Raw genomic sequence first — 14,273 nt, forward strand, 5'->3', positions numbered from 1 at the left:
GACGTAACTTTGATACTGACTACGATCCTCATACATGAGGGACCGACCGTAGACAGACATTGGTATGGAAAACATGCAATTACAAAGGAAGATTAGCGTCGTTCGAAAGACTGGCAGTTTGCTGATTAGGAACCATTTCGTGACATACACATTTTTATTTATTTTATTCTTGTTTTTTTTTGTCCCACCTTGTTACGCATAACTGTTCTCTATCTTTCTTTCTTTTATTTCTTTTCTTTTCCTTCTTTTCTTTTGTTTCCTTTATTTTTCATTTCTTTACTTTCTTCTCCTTTTTTGTTCTTTTCTTTCTTTATAACAGCCCGAAGAATTACCTATCTAGCTCTAGAGGCATTGGGTGAGGCACATTGCTCGAGGAACTGTTTCCCGTGTCTGGAAGACGTAGCGTGGATAGAACCTGGAGTGATGGATGTGGGTGATTTCAGGCATAACCCATATTGTGTTAGTAGTACAATTAATTACATACCACAGACATACTATTACTACAGATAATAAGGCTACTACAAAACTCGAAGTTCGTGTGGTGCGGTCTCTCTGACGCTTATACTATTTAATACGAGAGCGAGAGGGACGATACGATATGAACTTCGAGTTTCGAGTTTCGTACTAGCCCTGCAGGCACGCTTTTTACCTCTCGTCGAGGTACCTTCAGCGAATGAGCTTAGCGGTAGAATAAAGCGAAACTACATTTTATACCAAATTAAACTGACGTAACTTACCCACCCTGTATTTGTACCGGCCGGTGTCAAGGAAAATATCTACATGGTGTTGTTTTCAGTGAGGGCGGCCGGAGTTAAAAACCGTGTAAGTTTATTACGATGGAGCGGATAAACGGGGGGCGCGGTGCACTGCGGGACAAAACAAAGATTCGATCAATATTATACCAATAAACTATAAAGTTAAACAATAACTTGCTCACCCGCGTGTGCATTTGGTTGCGGGTGAGCTAAATAATCAGAGCCGGACTTAGGGGAGGGTATCCGGGGCTACAGCAATTTTACTTTACCCAAACTTATTACTATTTTACTTTTAATTGGCATATACATATGTCAAGTTACAAGAGAATATATTGAAGTCGTCAAAGGTAATTTTTATAAATAACATTAATAATATTTAAAAAAATGCTAAGAATGTCTAGGAATTAAATAGAAAAATAACAACAAAAATCAAGTTGGTTTTCAAAAGGATCATCATAAAACTACAGTAAAAGTGATATTTAAAAAAATAAAGTTGAAATTTCATAAAAATAATACTTTAAACAATAAATAAGTAGCAATTTAAATAAAATTGCTTCCCCTCAAGGTATCGTCAACTAAAATGCAATATTACCATTAAAAAAAATGCAAATAGCACAAAGAACCAAATAGAAACAAATCGTATTTTTGAGTACAAAAAATTATGTGAAAAATGGCAAAAATTGTACATTTTTAAAATGTCCGCCATTGTTCGTTTTGCTGTGGAGTTAAGGCGGGTGTGAGCGTATTAACTTATAATAAACTACGCGTGGTTTTATGCCGCGATGCGTCTCTTCCACCCCGTCCGGCGTCGCCTTATCTGCACACCATCGCCAAACGATTTAGATCTTTAATCATAGCCTCATAAAGTTATTTTTTGTTATTTAGCAACTTAAGGTCCAGTGCAAATGAAAGCGTATTTTTTTTCTAAGATACAGGGTGTTGTTTTGCTTGTAGTTTTTTTTTAAAGGTTGTTTTTGAAATGGGTAAGAGGAAGATACCCTTGCATATCGGATATTAAAAGCTGGGGTATTTTTATTAAAAATCATCGCTTACGCGTTAATGGGGTATTTGGTTTATTGTTTGTTTGTTCGTGTTATTAGATGGGGATAATGTTTTTAAAATGATACGATCCCTTCTGCTTGGAGGTATCGCGTTTATTAACGCTGAATATTTAATACATTTTTGTGATGCAAAACAGAAAAAAAATTACGTGCAAATTATCAGGTCTTAATAACTGACCAAAGGTTTAGAAAGAAAGAAATACAAATAAATGCAAGGGTACAGCTATCTACGCATTAAGAAAGAGAGAAGAAAGAAAGAAAGAAACGTCTATACACTATTCGCAAAAACTTACAGCACATGGAGTATACAGGTTGATCATAAAAAGCAAGTCTGCGAAGTCGCGAAACGGGTTGAGCTGGGAAGCTATTGTTGGCCGCTGTGACCGATTGGCGACTTCACGGAAGGCGACATTAACTGCCCTCCTAAGCCAAAAGGCGCTATCTCAAAAAAAAACGCATTAATAACTCAAATATGTTCTTTTTTGAGATAGCGCCTTTTGGCTTAGGAGGGCACTTTGACAAATATAATGTTATAAACTTTCGTGATTTTCACCCATAGTCAAAATACCACAAACGGGGCTAACACTTGGGTGTTATAGCGTCATAAGTCCCGTTTGTGGTATTTTGACTAATAGACAAGTACTAAATTAAATGTCAAGCATTAAATGTCAACTAAATCCGTCAAGGCGTTTTAGCATGAAAACGTAACACACACACACACACACACACACACACACACACACACACGCTCAGTTGTTATGATAAATGAGGATCATGTAATTTAAACGTAATGCTTTTGAGCAGTTATCCACGTTATTAGCCAGAACCTCGTTATGAAGGTGAACGTATGTATGAGTGCTCGTCACTGTCCCAATAGCTGACATCTTTAATTTTGTACATTAGCAATAGAGGTGACAGCAGGGTGCCATTTATTGGGCATTAGTGTGTCGAATAATGCTTGCAACTTGCACTGCTGCAATAAAAAAAAAAAAACAAATACCGCATTCATAGAAATCAGTACCATCGCCTGCGATCTGCAGGATAAAGGAGCGGCCACACCGCTGCTTAAAAAACGGTTACGGTGCGGAATCGCAGTGACGCATCGTATGCGCACCGTTGGTATCGCATGCCCTACACACCGCTGCTCAAAATACGCAGACGGCGCGAAATCGCAGTGACGTGCCGTAAACATCATGAATTTGGTAGAGAGCATGCGGTAAAGTTCTGACGTTCTGCTTAAAATACGGAATCGCAGTGACGTGCCGTAAACGTCAGGACTTTACCGAACAAAAGTCTTGTCGTTTACGGCCGTCACTGCGATTCCGTACCGTTTGCGTATTTTAAGCAGCGGTTTGGAAAGCATGCAAAAAAATTCGGTGCACATACGGGTGTCACTGCGATTCCGTGTCGTCACTGTGTTTTAAGCAGCGGTTTAGTCGCACCTTTTATTCATACACACTGAAAATAGGGTAATTCAGGCTCTGTGCACACGGAACCCTAATTACGGGTTCCTCGAGCCTCTAATAGAATCTTGCTTTCCCTAACAGCATTAGTTTTAAGTAAACGCATTAAGAGTTACGTTAAGTGAATGAGGGAAGAGTTGGCAGCGCTAATCCGAGGTTAATCTGTACTTAATCTTTGGTTAAACTGGCGGTGGGATACCGGGCTTTTCTACATCGTCTACATATATAAGAGAAGGCGTTGTGGCCAAGTGGTTTGACCTATGGCATCTGTAGAGGAGCGTGAGTTCAAATCCGCTCGCGCCTCTAAGTTTTCGAAATTCATGTGCGAAATTACATTTGGAGTTTACCACGAGCTGTACGGTAAAGGAAGGTATCGTGAGGAAACTTTCATAACCTGCGAAGTAACTTAGTCGTGCGTGTGAAGTATTCAATCTGCATTGGGCCCGCGTGGGAAACACTGGCTCAACCTTCTCATTCTGATAGAAGGCCTATGCCCACTAGTGGGCCGTATAAAGGCTGGGACGACGAAGATCCGTCGCAGAACTGAAAAAAAGGATAGCTGAACTGGTTTGACTACTTGACGTTTAGCCAAAATTTACTAATTAGGAACCAAAATAATGCTAATATTGAAAAGCTGATTTTGTAAGACATCACCTAACTTTTAGCTACTAGTAGGCCTTAAACCGAGTTTACACTTCAAGTTGCATTACATTGCGAGGCCGTAATGCGAGTTTGTAGTGGTCAATCGAGCGCCGCAGTGTAATGCAACTTGCACGATTTTTCTTGCAAGTCTAAACTCGGCTTTAGTTTTGTAACTCAAGTTATTACAAGCAACAATTTTTTTTTGTTACTGTTAGCAAATCTTTATTTTTTTTCAGTGAGACTGTTAACTTTTGTCGGGCGATAGTCGGCGTCAGTCCACCTCGCGGGAGGTCTGCCAACGCTTCGTCTTCCGACGTGGTCTCCCGCACTCCGACGGGAATTCCCGTATTTCGGATTCTATCTTACTTAACAGAAAAGAGAGAAAAGATAAAATAAATGCTGATTAAAGGTAACTTCTCCACAGTTACATAAAGTGCTTCCAGTCACATTACATTACACGCAACGCTGACCCTCAAGTGCAGTACACCAGCAATAACTGAGCCCCTCCAAAGCTCTGGTTAAGTCAAAGAGCCGTTTTATTACATTTTTAATCCCTCAAGTGTATAATTGCAACATACTGCCCTCCCCCTACACAGACGGCAATATGGGAGTGCAAAAAACAGGGTATTATGTCTAGTGGTGGGAATGGATCATCATTTTTGCTAACATTAAAAATGCGAAAACAACTTTTTTGTTGAGATAAAACTAGCTCATGATTGACCATTATCTCGCCTAATTAAAAGTGCACAATATGAGGCCAAAGGTCTGGTTCAGTAATAGTAGATTGTTGCACCAAGCAGAAGTTATTTATTATTGCACCGAGTGTCTATTTGGAGCCCGAGCGTGGGCAATGTAAATTACTTAATGCGAGGTGCATAATCTGCTTTTCTTTCAACTATTACAGGAATAGTAGACGAAAAAAAAGTCATGCTAAACAATGAATAGGAAAGAAATGTCACTAGCACTCGATGATTCCATTTTTGTAAGTTTACATTCGCACTCTCAAAAATGTCCACGGAGAATTCGCAGGGTTCCCGTCAATTTTTTTTTTTTAATTTCTTACTTTTTTTTGGCAGAGTTAGTAGCCGTAGCAGCAGGGCTACTACGAAACTCGAAACTCGAAGTTCGTGTCGTGCGGTCCCTCTGACACTTATACTATTTAATACGAGAGCGAGAGGGACCGCACGACACGAACTTAGAGTTTCGAGTTTCGGAGTAGCCTTGCTGGGCTACTACGAAACTCGAAACTCGAAGTTCGTATCGTCCCTCTCGCTCTCGAATTAAATAGTATAAGTGTCAGAGGGACCGCACGACACGAACTTTGAGTTTCGAGTTTCGTAGTAGCCCTGCAGGATATTTATACCCGCGATCTGTCAAACTTCGGATGGGCGCCAGTTTAGCCAACCAAACACACAAAGTTTTTTTTTTAATACACGGCTACTTACTGTTTTGGTAGGATTGGTAGCAACAATTTTTTATACGCAATCTGTCAACTTTCATAAGACCGGTTGCGCAACCTAACGCTAGATTTTTTTACACTATGCAGGTTAATTTTATAGCAAACTTAAACAATGCAATTAAGGATTTTTATATATTTTTTCTGCTCTAGAGCAGAAAAGTCCCGCTTTGTGCTGGGTATTTAGTGCGGTTATGATGAAATTAAAGCATAGTTGGAAGAAATAGTACATTTTCTTAGGGTATATCTTATAAACTTGAAACTCGTCTCTTCCAATACCTAACTAAAGTCACCAACATAGCTGGAAAAATATGCAAGTATTAGTAGCAAAGGCGTACTACATTGCTCGAAGAACAGATAACCGTTCGAGGAGAAAAGTTTTCGAGTGGCAACCACGAACCGGAAGACCAAGCGTTAGCAGGCTTTCCACCAGGTGGACCAAATATATTCCCAGGATAGACTTGATGATCTACCTAATGTAATTGATGCTTCGAATCTCGATTTAGCCCGGATTTCAAATTGGAGCAGACGTTATGGTCTAAATGTTAACCCTGCTAGCTCGTGCTGAGGCACCGACTTCAGACTGGTAGAAGATTATTTTTAGGGTTTTTAACCGACTTCAAAAAAAGGAGGAGGTTATCAATTCGGTTGTATTTTTTTTTTTTTTAATGTTTGTTACCTCAGAACTCCGTCATTTATGACCGATTTCAAAATTTTTTTTGAGTTCGTCTAGGAATGCTTTCAATTAGGTCCATAAGCAGCAAATTAGGATCTGATGATCGGATTTAAGGAAATCGAGGAACTCTTCAAATATTGTAGGGACACCTATGGTAATTTGGATATATTTAGCAGTAACTCGTGCATTTGCTCTTGCAAATCATAATTTGGTGAAGTGGAACTGAGGATGAAGACCAGATTTGACCAACGGAACTACTACTATCAATAACAAGTATTTCACGGGTTAAATTTAAATTATCATGATTCATATACTTACCTAGATAAGCGACTAAGAAGAAGCTTTAAGTTAATGATCTTTCGAACTGATCTGATGCTGAAGCCAGAAGGTAGGTGACGGAACTCTGTTATAAAACAACGTAACTAAGTCGTGTTTGGGCTTAATAGAATAGTTGTGAGATGTTCTTTGGCTACGAATCACTAAAAGTGAGAAATAAAAAAAAATTAACAAAAAAGTAAACCGACTCCATAAAATAAAAAATAACAAAAAATGGAACCGACTGAAAATATTTTTCTAGTAGTAGGTACGTACTAGCTCGAAGTCGGTGACTCAGCACGACCAGCAGGGGGATTGAAACCCATAGTATGTAGGTGAAGTAGACGACTATTGTGAATTGTCTCACTCCTGCTGGCTCGTGCTGAGGCACCGACTTCGAGCTAGTACGTACCTACTTACCTAGAAAAATATTTTCAAGGTTTTGTAGTCGGTTCCATTTTTTTGTTATTTTTTTATTTTTTTGAGTCGGTTTTACTTTTTGTTAATTTTTTTTTTTATTTTCAATTATTTCAAGTTTTTATGTTCACCTAATCGAAGAATTTACCGATTAGAACATTCCTCAGAAAGATTATTTCTTAAGCGGAGTTTAGACTTGCAAGAAAAATCGTGCAATTTGCATTAGGTACATTGCGAGCCAACGAGTTTGTAGTGGTAAATCGAGCGAACTTGCACGATTTCTCTTGCAAGTCTAAACTTGGCTTAAGGATATATGTTTGTCCAGAGGGTACGTTGGACGTCGCCCTAACTAGTATTCATCCATTTTCCATGCAACTAGTATGAAAAAGTAGATACATAAGTTAGGGAACCGACCGTACATAAGCCAGAAATTATGAAAAACTCCATTATAAAGGACACGATCTTACCTTACAAACTTTACTTTACTCCCAATATTAATAACCTCCCGTAACGCATATCAAATTCTTTTAAAGCTATAAATACGGGCAGAAACATAGCTATGGTTAGACGTGGATTCCTTCCCTTTGAGCGTGGGGGGGAGGAATGTAGAGGGCTCCGGCGTAGCCTAGCTCCACCCGTAGCGCGGGGTCCGTAGGGAGGGATGAATTTAGTTTTTTTGGATTGATATCGTGCAACGTTTTATGACTCTTTTTGAAAATATGATCAGCATTGCTCAAGTTTTTTCAAGGCAGCGTAGTGACATCGATCTTCATTAAAATTAATAATCATAACCTTAACCTAACCTAACAAACAAAAAGTTGAAAAAACCCCTGACTTTGTTACTTCAAAGTTCAATATCTCAAAAACGGCTTTACTAAACCGATTTTGATGAAACATGTCTAAGAAACATCGCTAGAAAACCTGATTTCATATAAAAAAACCGCATTCGAATCGGTCCACCCGTTTATGAGCTACGGTGCCACAGACAGACACACACAGACACACATAGCAGTCACACTTATAATACCTACCCCTCTTTTTACGTCGGGGGTTAAAAATGGTTAAATTAATACAGTTTTTAAGCGGTATAGGTTGAGTAGGTACTACCTAGTCTAGATGATCCGATGGGGGGGGGGGGGTTATATTTTTCGAGCATAGATATGTATGTATGTATGTCTTTCTTCTGCCTCTCTGTAGCCTTAAGACTGGATGTTAATAATTAACCTGAACATCAAAAAAGTATGGAATAAAAAGGGAGCGCCAAAGTTCGCATACTCTTCGCTAGTCATAACGTAATGTTTGTTTGAGTTTGTCATAATTTTTTTCCCCCTAAAATCTAAAAAAAAACTGAATTTTTTTAATTGTCATCCTATAGAAAACTTACGTCTCTGTCATTTTTTCTTTCTGTATCCCTCTTTATATCAAAATTTGAAATGGATTAGTATCAGGTAGTAACAATAATATTTTTTAAAACTGATTCCTATCAAAATCGTTATCGTGCATTATACATAGTATAAATAAAGTCACGTAGGTAAATACAGTTAAAAACTGACTCGTACCAGGATAGAACCTTTTTACTACTGATGCAATATGGATATTCCATTGATCTGCCAAAGAAATGACAGCGAAAGTGAATACGTACGAAAAGGTCCCACAATCCTAGTACGCGATTCGCTTCCTCGACTGTACCTACCAATATTTTATTTCAAAATGTAATTCCCATAAAACGCGGCCATCACTAGCATGTCCAAAGCATCCGTATTATTTTTTACCGAAAAATCCAGCATTACTGAGAGTTCAGCGCCAAAACAGGGACGTAAAAAGGTCGCGGCCGATCGGCATTCCTTATTCAACAACGTCCGAATATTAGACGCTCTTACAAGAATTCGCACTTGCCTCCGTCGCCTGAAATATTCCAGCTTTCAAGTACCCTTATTTATCCTACACAGTTATAGCTACTACTATTTGTTTTTTCCATTACAATAAACCGAAACGCCCAGCTATAGCGATAATATTTCAATATCTCGCCACGGACAGCCCTAGCGTGCTCAAAGTGATTTTGGGAAGCTCCCATTGGTCGCTCGCGAACCGGCCGTTGTGCGTTCGATATTCGAAACTTCAAACAGACAGAGACAGCTATGTTAGGACCAAGTTAGGGTAGCGTGCGTAGGAAAGAGAAGAAACTATGATTGTTGACGCTTTAATATTGTATGAACGCGAGAGGATAGTATCAATAATACGTGCACGAATGAAATAATAGATTATTCGTTTGTTCGAATCGAACGTAAACAAAATGTAAGCATCCATTACTGATGCACGCATGCGGGGGGTGAGACCGGCTTATGTGGGGTTTCGTGTGTGTGAGGGAGGCGGGTAGAGTTCTGGTTAGACCGCCTGATAGGGAAGGCCAGAGACAATATGGTGACTATCTGTTTTGTAGCAGTCGGCAGTCGGTTTCCACATTAAACGATCATTTTAAGGACGAACCAATCAAACTGCAAATTTGTACAAATTGATACTAAACGGGTTATATTAATTTTATAACAAAAATTAAGTGTGTAAATAAGTTTGAACGGAGTTGTAATTAAAACTAATTGGGTGTAATATAACGCTAATTATTTTGTATTAAGGCGGGTTTTCGCTGGAATTTTGTCGTTTTTGACGTTTTGCGGGAGTGCTGGCCATTTTTAAAATTGTGTAATTTTTAAAACAGTGTAAATTTTTAAAATTTTATCTATGATTGGTGTCGTGTGATTTTGCGTGGAAAGAATAACATTTTGTGACTTTTTTTTGGTGCTTTGTCGGGTGTGGTGGGGGATGGTTTGCGTGAAGATGCACGGCACAATGTCGACATAGGGGGCGGCCAGGGTTGGCCTTTTGAGGCCATGCTCAACAACCTCACGGCCACTGCTCTAGGAGGTGAGTCGTAGATAATTATCCATTCTGTATATACTAAAAACCGAATTATTATATGATTTAACTTTAAATCAGATGTTATGTATAAAATGTAAGCAAAAATAGAAATTGCCAATTAAGATGATCATAAGATGACGATTTTACACAAAGGAATATAATTTATTTTTCTGTTTTTAAATTTATCAGAAAACTAGAATATCTCAAATTCTTTAAGTAATTTAAAAATTTAAAGAGATACTCCTTAATTATCAAATAAGAATTTTCTAAGGCACGAGGTAGTTTCTTAAGGATTCCGTGATTAAAAAGATTCATCTATAAAAATGCTCTCCGTTGTTTTGTTTTCAAATAACAGACTGCTCACATATTTTCCAATTTATTTTCACATCAATTCTGAAACTTATAATTTACAAATGTTTTCTTCAATTTTTGAATGACGAATAATTTTTTTTTTGTAAAAAATTTAACGGACGTTTCTTAAGTTCTTTAAAATCTGTCAAAAATTAGTAATCATGTTAAAATATATATTTTTTTTTATTTGCAACTCCATTGCACTAGGTAAATGAGGATTAGTCAAAGGTAATTTCATATCTCTCTTACCACTTATTTTTGTTTTCTTGTAAAAAAAGTAAAGGAATACACATAGGACAACTTGACTTACCTACACCAATTTAGCTAGTATTATAGATATAGATAGATATATCTAAGATAACTAATAAGCTACTCGTACTTCTTACTTTTAAAGATAAATAGGTAGCATGTTAAATAGGTACTTAATAGTTAAATAGTCAGGATAATTGAGTAAGTAGATAATTGTAATGATTACTTACAGGGTGTTCCAAAGTTTATTTATTTATATTATTTTGGTACAAATTGTGAAAATCAGCATTGTAGAATAGATAGTAAACCAGACAGTAGAACACACAAAAACACAAAGCAGCCAGTTATCTTATCAGTAAAACATGAGCTCTAATTTGAATAATAAATTCTCCACTAAAACCATTTTTTTCAGATAAAATACGATGGCAAGCTATATGCATTATATCTGTACAACTATCACAACTGTCAAGCTCTCAAATCTGCACTTAAGTTTATTTTTGCAATCAAAAATTTACTTCAAAGTCAAAGTCAAAATATCTTTATTCGATTTAGGCTATAACAAGCACTTGTGAATGTAAAAAAAACTACCACCGGTTCGGAAAAACCTCTGTTGAGAAGAATCCGGCAAGAAACTCAACGAGGTATATTTTTTTAAACAGATTTACAATATTATTAATGATATGTATACATCACAAGTATTTAACACAACTTTATTTTTAACACAGTAGGTTCGCTATTTGAAGGGATCGCTAATGCGGATCGGAATTATTTCCAAATATCCCTGTCCATGATATAATCATTAACTTTATAATACGCCTTAGATATTAATCTAATCTTTGTCTTCTTGACAATAGATCTGAATTTTTTAGGTATCTGTTTTATTTATAACTTATATTAGAGACTGGACGGTTAATTTCACATTGGTCATCATCATCATCATCTCAGCCGTCGGACGTCCACTGTTAGACATAGGCTTGCCCATAGACCTCCAATTGCTTCGGTTGGCAGCTTTAACCAGGTCATCCGTCCATCTCGTTGGTGGACGTCCTACGCTGCGCTTGCCAATCCACGGTCACATTGGTCATACTCGTACCCTAATTTAATTAAATTGGCTTAAGTCCATCGTGCAATCAAATAAAAAAAAGTCTACTTATGTATTTTTTTTCAAAACAATTTATTTTGCTGACCATATTTTTGACTGTAAGTATTTTTTATTAACAGTACCTACTTACAATGTCGTTAAACTTACATAATGTATCAAATAACAAGCTGTTGCTACCATTGGCAATAATTTAAACTCTACTACTAACATTTGTCCACCACGACAAGTTAAAAAAGCTTGCTAACTTAAATCGCTTTAACCACAAACTACCAAAAATATTAAAAACAAAATGTACACAAAAAACCAATAACATTAAACAACCATACCCCACACCATAAAGGGATCCCTGGATCCCGCCGGTTTATTTTACGGGCCCCTAAGCCGTGGCTTTATGACAATTCTGGCTGGGGGCGATATGTCGAATTAATAAGGTAGAATAACTGTTAACAGACAAGATTAGACGACGCCTTTAATTGAGTTTTTGGTGCAGTTGATTTGTTTTCATTTTATATGTAAAGTAGGTCTGAATTTCGAATGCGAGAAAATTAACAAGCAATTGAACCGCTAAAGCTCAAGAGGTTCACTTAAACCAATTGAATCGTGACCCGTTAATCGTTTTATATATATATAAAACCGGCCAAGAGCGTGTCGGACACGCCCAAAATAGGGTTCCATACGTACATTTCGTACATTTCGTATTTTACAGGAATCTTCCAAGTTTAGGTATATTTTATACCTTAGGCTGCTATTACTCATAAACTACTAATAATTCTCAAGCAAACTTAGCCGTTATAGTTTTCCTTAAAAGTTTGATATACTAACTACCATCCTGAATTTTTTCAAAATTTTCCGCCCACCGGCTTAGATTTTAGAGAGGGGGGGGGACGCTCGGTTTTAATGAAAATTTGCACTTTAAAGTTGAATATTTCGCAAACAAATCACTGAATCGAAAAATGTAAATGTAATGGTTTTACAAGACCTATCCAACGATACCCCACACTATAGGGTTGGATGAGAAAAAAAATCACCCCCACTTTACGTCTATGGGAGGTACCTTAAAAAATATTGTATTAATATAGTTTACATATATATCCGTGCAAAATTACAGCTTTCTAGCTTTTATAGTCCTGAGCAAAGCGCGGAACGGACGGACGGACGGACGGACGGACAGACAGACAGACAGACAGACAGACATGGCGAAACTATAAGGGTTCCGTTTTTGCCATTTTGGCTCCGGAACCCTAAAAACTTTCTAGCATTTCTTCAGGTATTTATGCAAAATACATATTTAACATCTGCAAAAATTCTTCAACAGAAGGTTTTCTCCTTTTTAGTTTACCTACTTACTGTTGAGGTTGACGTACTCGTAAACGACACGCATCATAGTTTTGTTTCATTCATTTGAATGATTTTTTTCATTCATTTTCTTCATTCATAGTTTTTTTTATGTATTTTATGTCTTTGTGTATTTGAATTTTACAGCGAATTGGTGTTTACTGTAATGCTGTAATTTTTTGTTGGAATAAATAAATAAATTAATAAAAAAAAACGAGGAACTGAGCTTTGTGTAACGCGCTGACGCTAACGATCGGATTTACTATCTCTTTCAATTATCGTCCTGCATCGTGTAACAGAAAGAAGTGGTGAAAACGATTGTGATGCCGAGTGCATTAGTCAATGCCTCTGGTCTTGAGGTCAGATGGGGCTCATCAGGGCTCATCATCTAAAAATAATTACTAAAATTTACTTCATTAACAGAATATTTATAAAATACAAATAACTACTTACACACCTATTTTTAAATACATACTAACTTGCTGAATAACCGTAAAATAACTCTATAATATCTATTGAAATAAATCTTCTTCTTAATAAATTGTCGTCTCTTAACTCGTTCGTCTTTGCTCTCCTTTCTGTGTATTTGTATTTCTTTGTATTTTATTTTTATGTGCAATAAAGAGTTTACATACACCATACATATTATTATAACAAAAATCTGCGATCTAAACCTGCTATCTCACGAATGGGCAAAGTTCGCGGGTCAATCCCCCCCAAGTACTTTTACGACACTTTGAATTTTCTATTTCTCAACTTGACTAACTTTAGCACTTGGACGGCCGATAACTGCGGTGCTTATACTAAAAAAACCGGCCAAGAGCGTGTCGGACACGCCTGTAATAGGCCGTAGCCATAAAGAAAAAAAAAGTAATATTTTTCTAAGGATTTTCGTACATAAGTACGGAATATTCCAAGTTTAGGTACCTCTACATTAGTAGCCATTTACTCTTAAACTACTAATAATTCTCAAGAAAACTTAATCGTTTTAGTTTTTCTTGTTATTTTGATATAGGTACCTACTTACTACAACCCTGAATTTTTTCACCCACCGGTTTAGATTTTAGAGGGGTGGGTTTTTTTTTTATTTTTTTATTGTACCATTTTGTCGGCATAGTTTACATATATATTCGTGCAAAATTACAGCTTTCTAGCATTGATAATCCCTAAGCAAAGCCGCGGACGGACAGTCAGACAGACAGACATGACGAAACTATAAAGGTTCTGTATTTGCCATTTTGGCTGCGGAACCCTAAAAGCTCAGTTTTTCGAAAGAAAAAAAAATTGGTAAGGTAGCGCGAAGTTTTTGAATTATTTTAAGTTATACGATAATCCATTATCCATAGACTTTATTTTTACATCATCATCATCATCGTCTGTAGGACATCCACTGTTTGACATAAGCCTCTCCCATATCTGTATTTATTATTATTATTATCTAGCCTGATTGATGTCCCACTGCTGGGCAAAGGCCTCCCCCATGTCCTCTAGTTCTCCCGATCCAAAGTAGCCTGAGGCCAGTCGTCGAGAAATATGTC

At 37.2% G+C, this 14,273-nt stretch overlaps 1 protein-coding gene across 1 annotated transcript in view; it reads left to right on the forward strand.

Annotated features, from left to right (window-relative positions):
- Positions 1-9,233: 9,233 nt before the first annotated feature.
- The window catches only part of LOC141440566 (homeobox protein orthopedia-like), a gene marked incomplete in the record, with an annotated part of 59,775 nt that continues 54,735 nt past the window's right edge, over positions 9,234-14,273 (forward strand). Inside the window, 1 exon segment of the mRNA XM_074105124.1 lies at positions 9,234-9,704. Coding sequence (XP_073961225.1) covers positions 9,671-9,704 — 34 coding nt within the window.

This window comes from Choristoneura fumiferana, chromosome 22, assembly GCF_025370935.1.
Source record: "Choristoneura fumiferana chromosome 22, NRCan_CFum_1, whole genome shotgun sequence".
Lineage (NCBI taxonomy): Eukaryota > Metazoa > Arthropoda > Insecta > Lepidoptera > Tortricidae > Choristoneura > Choristoneura fumiferana.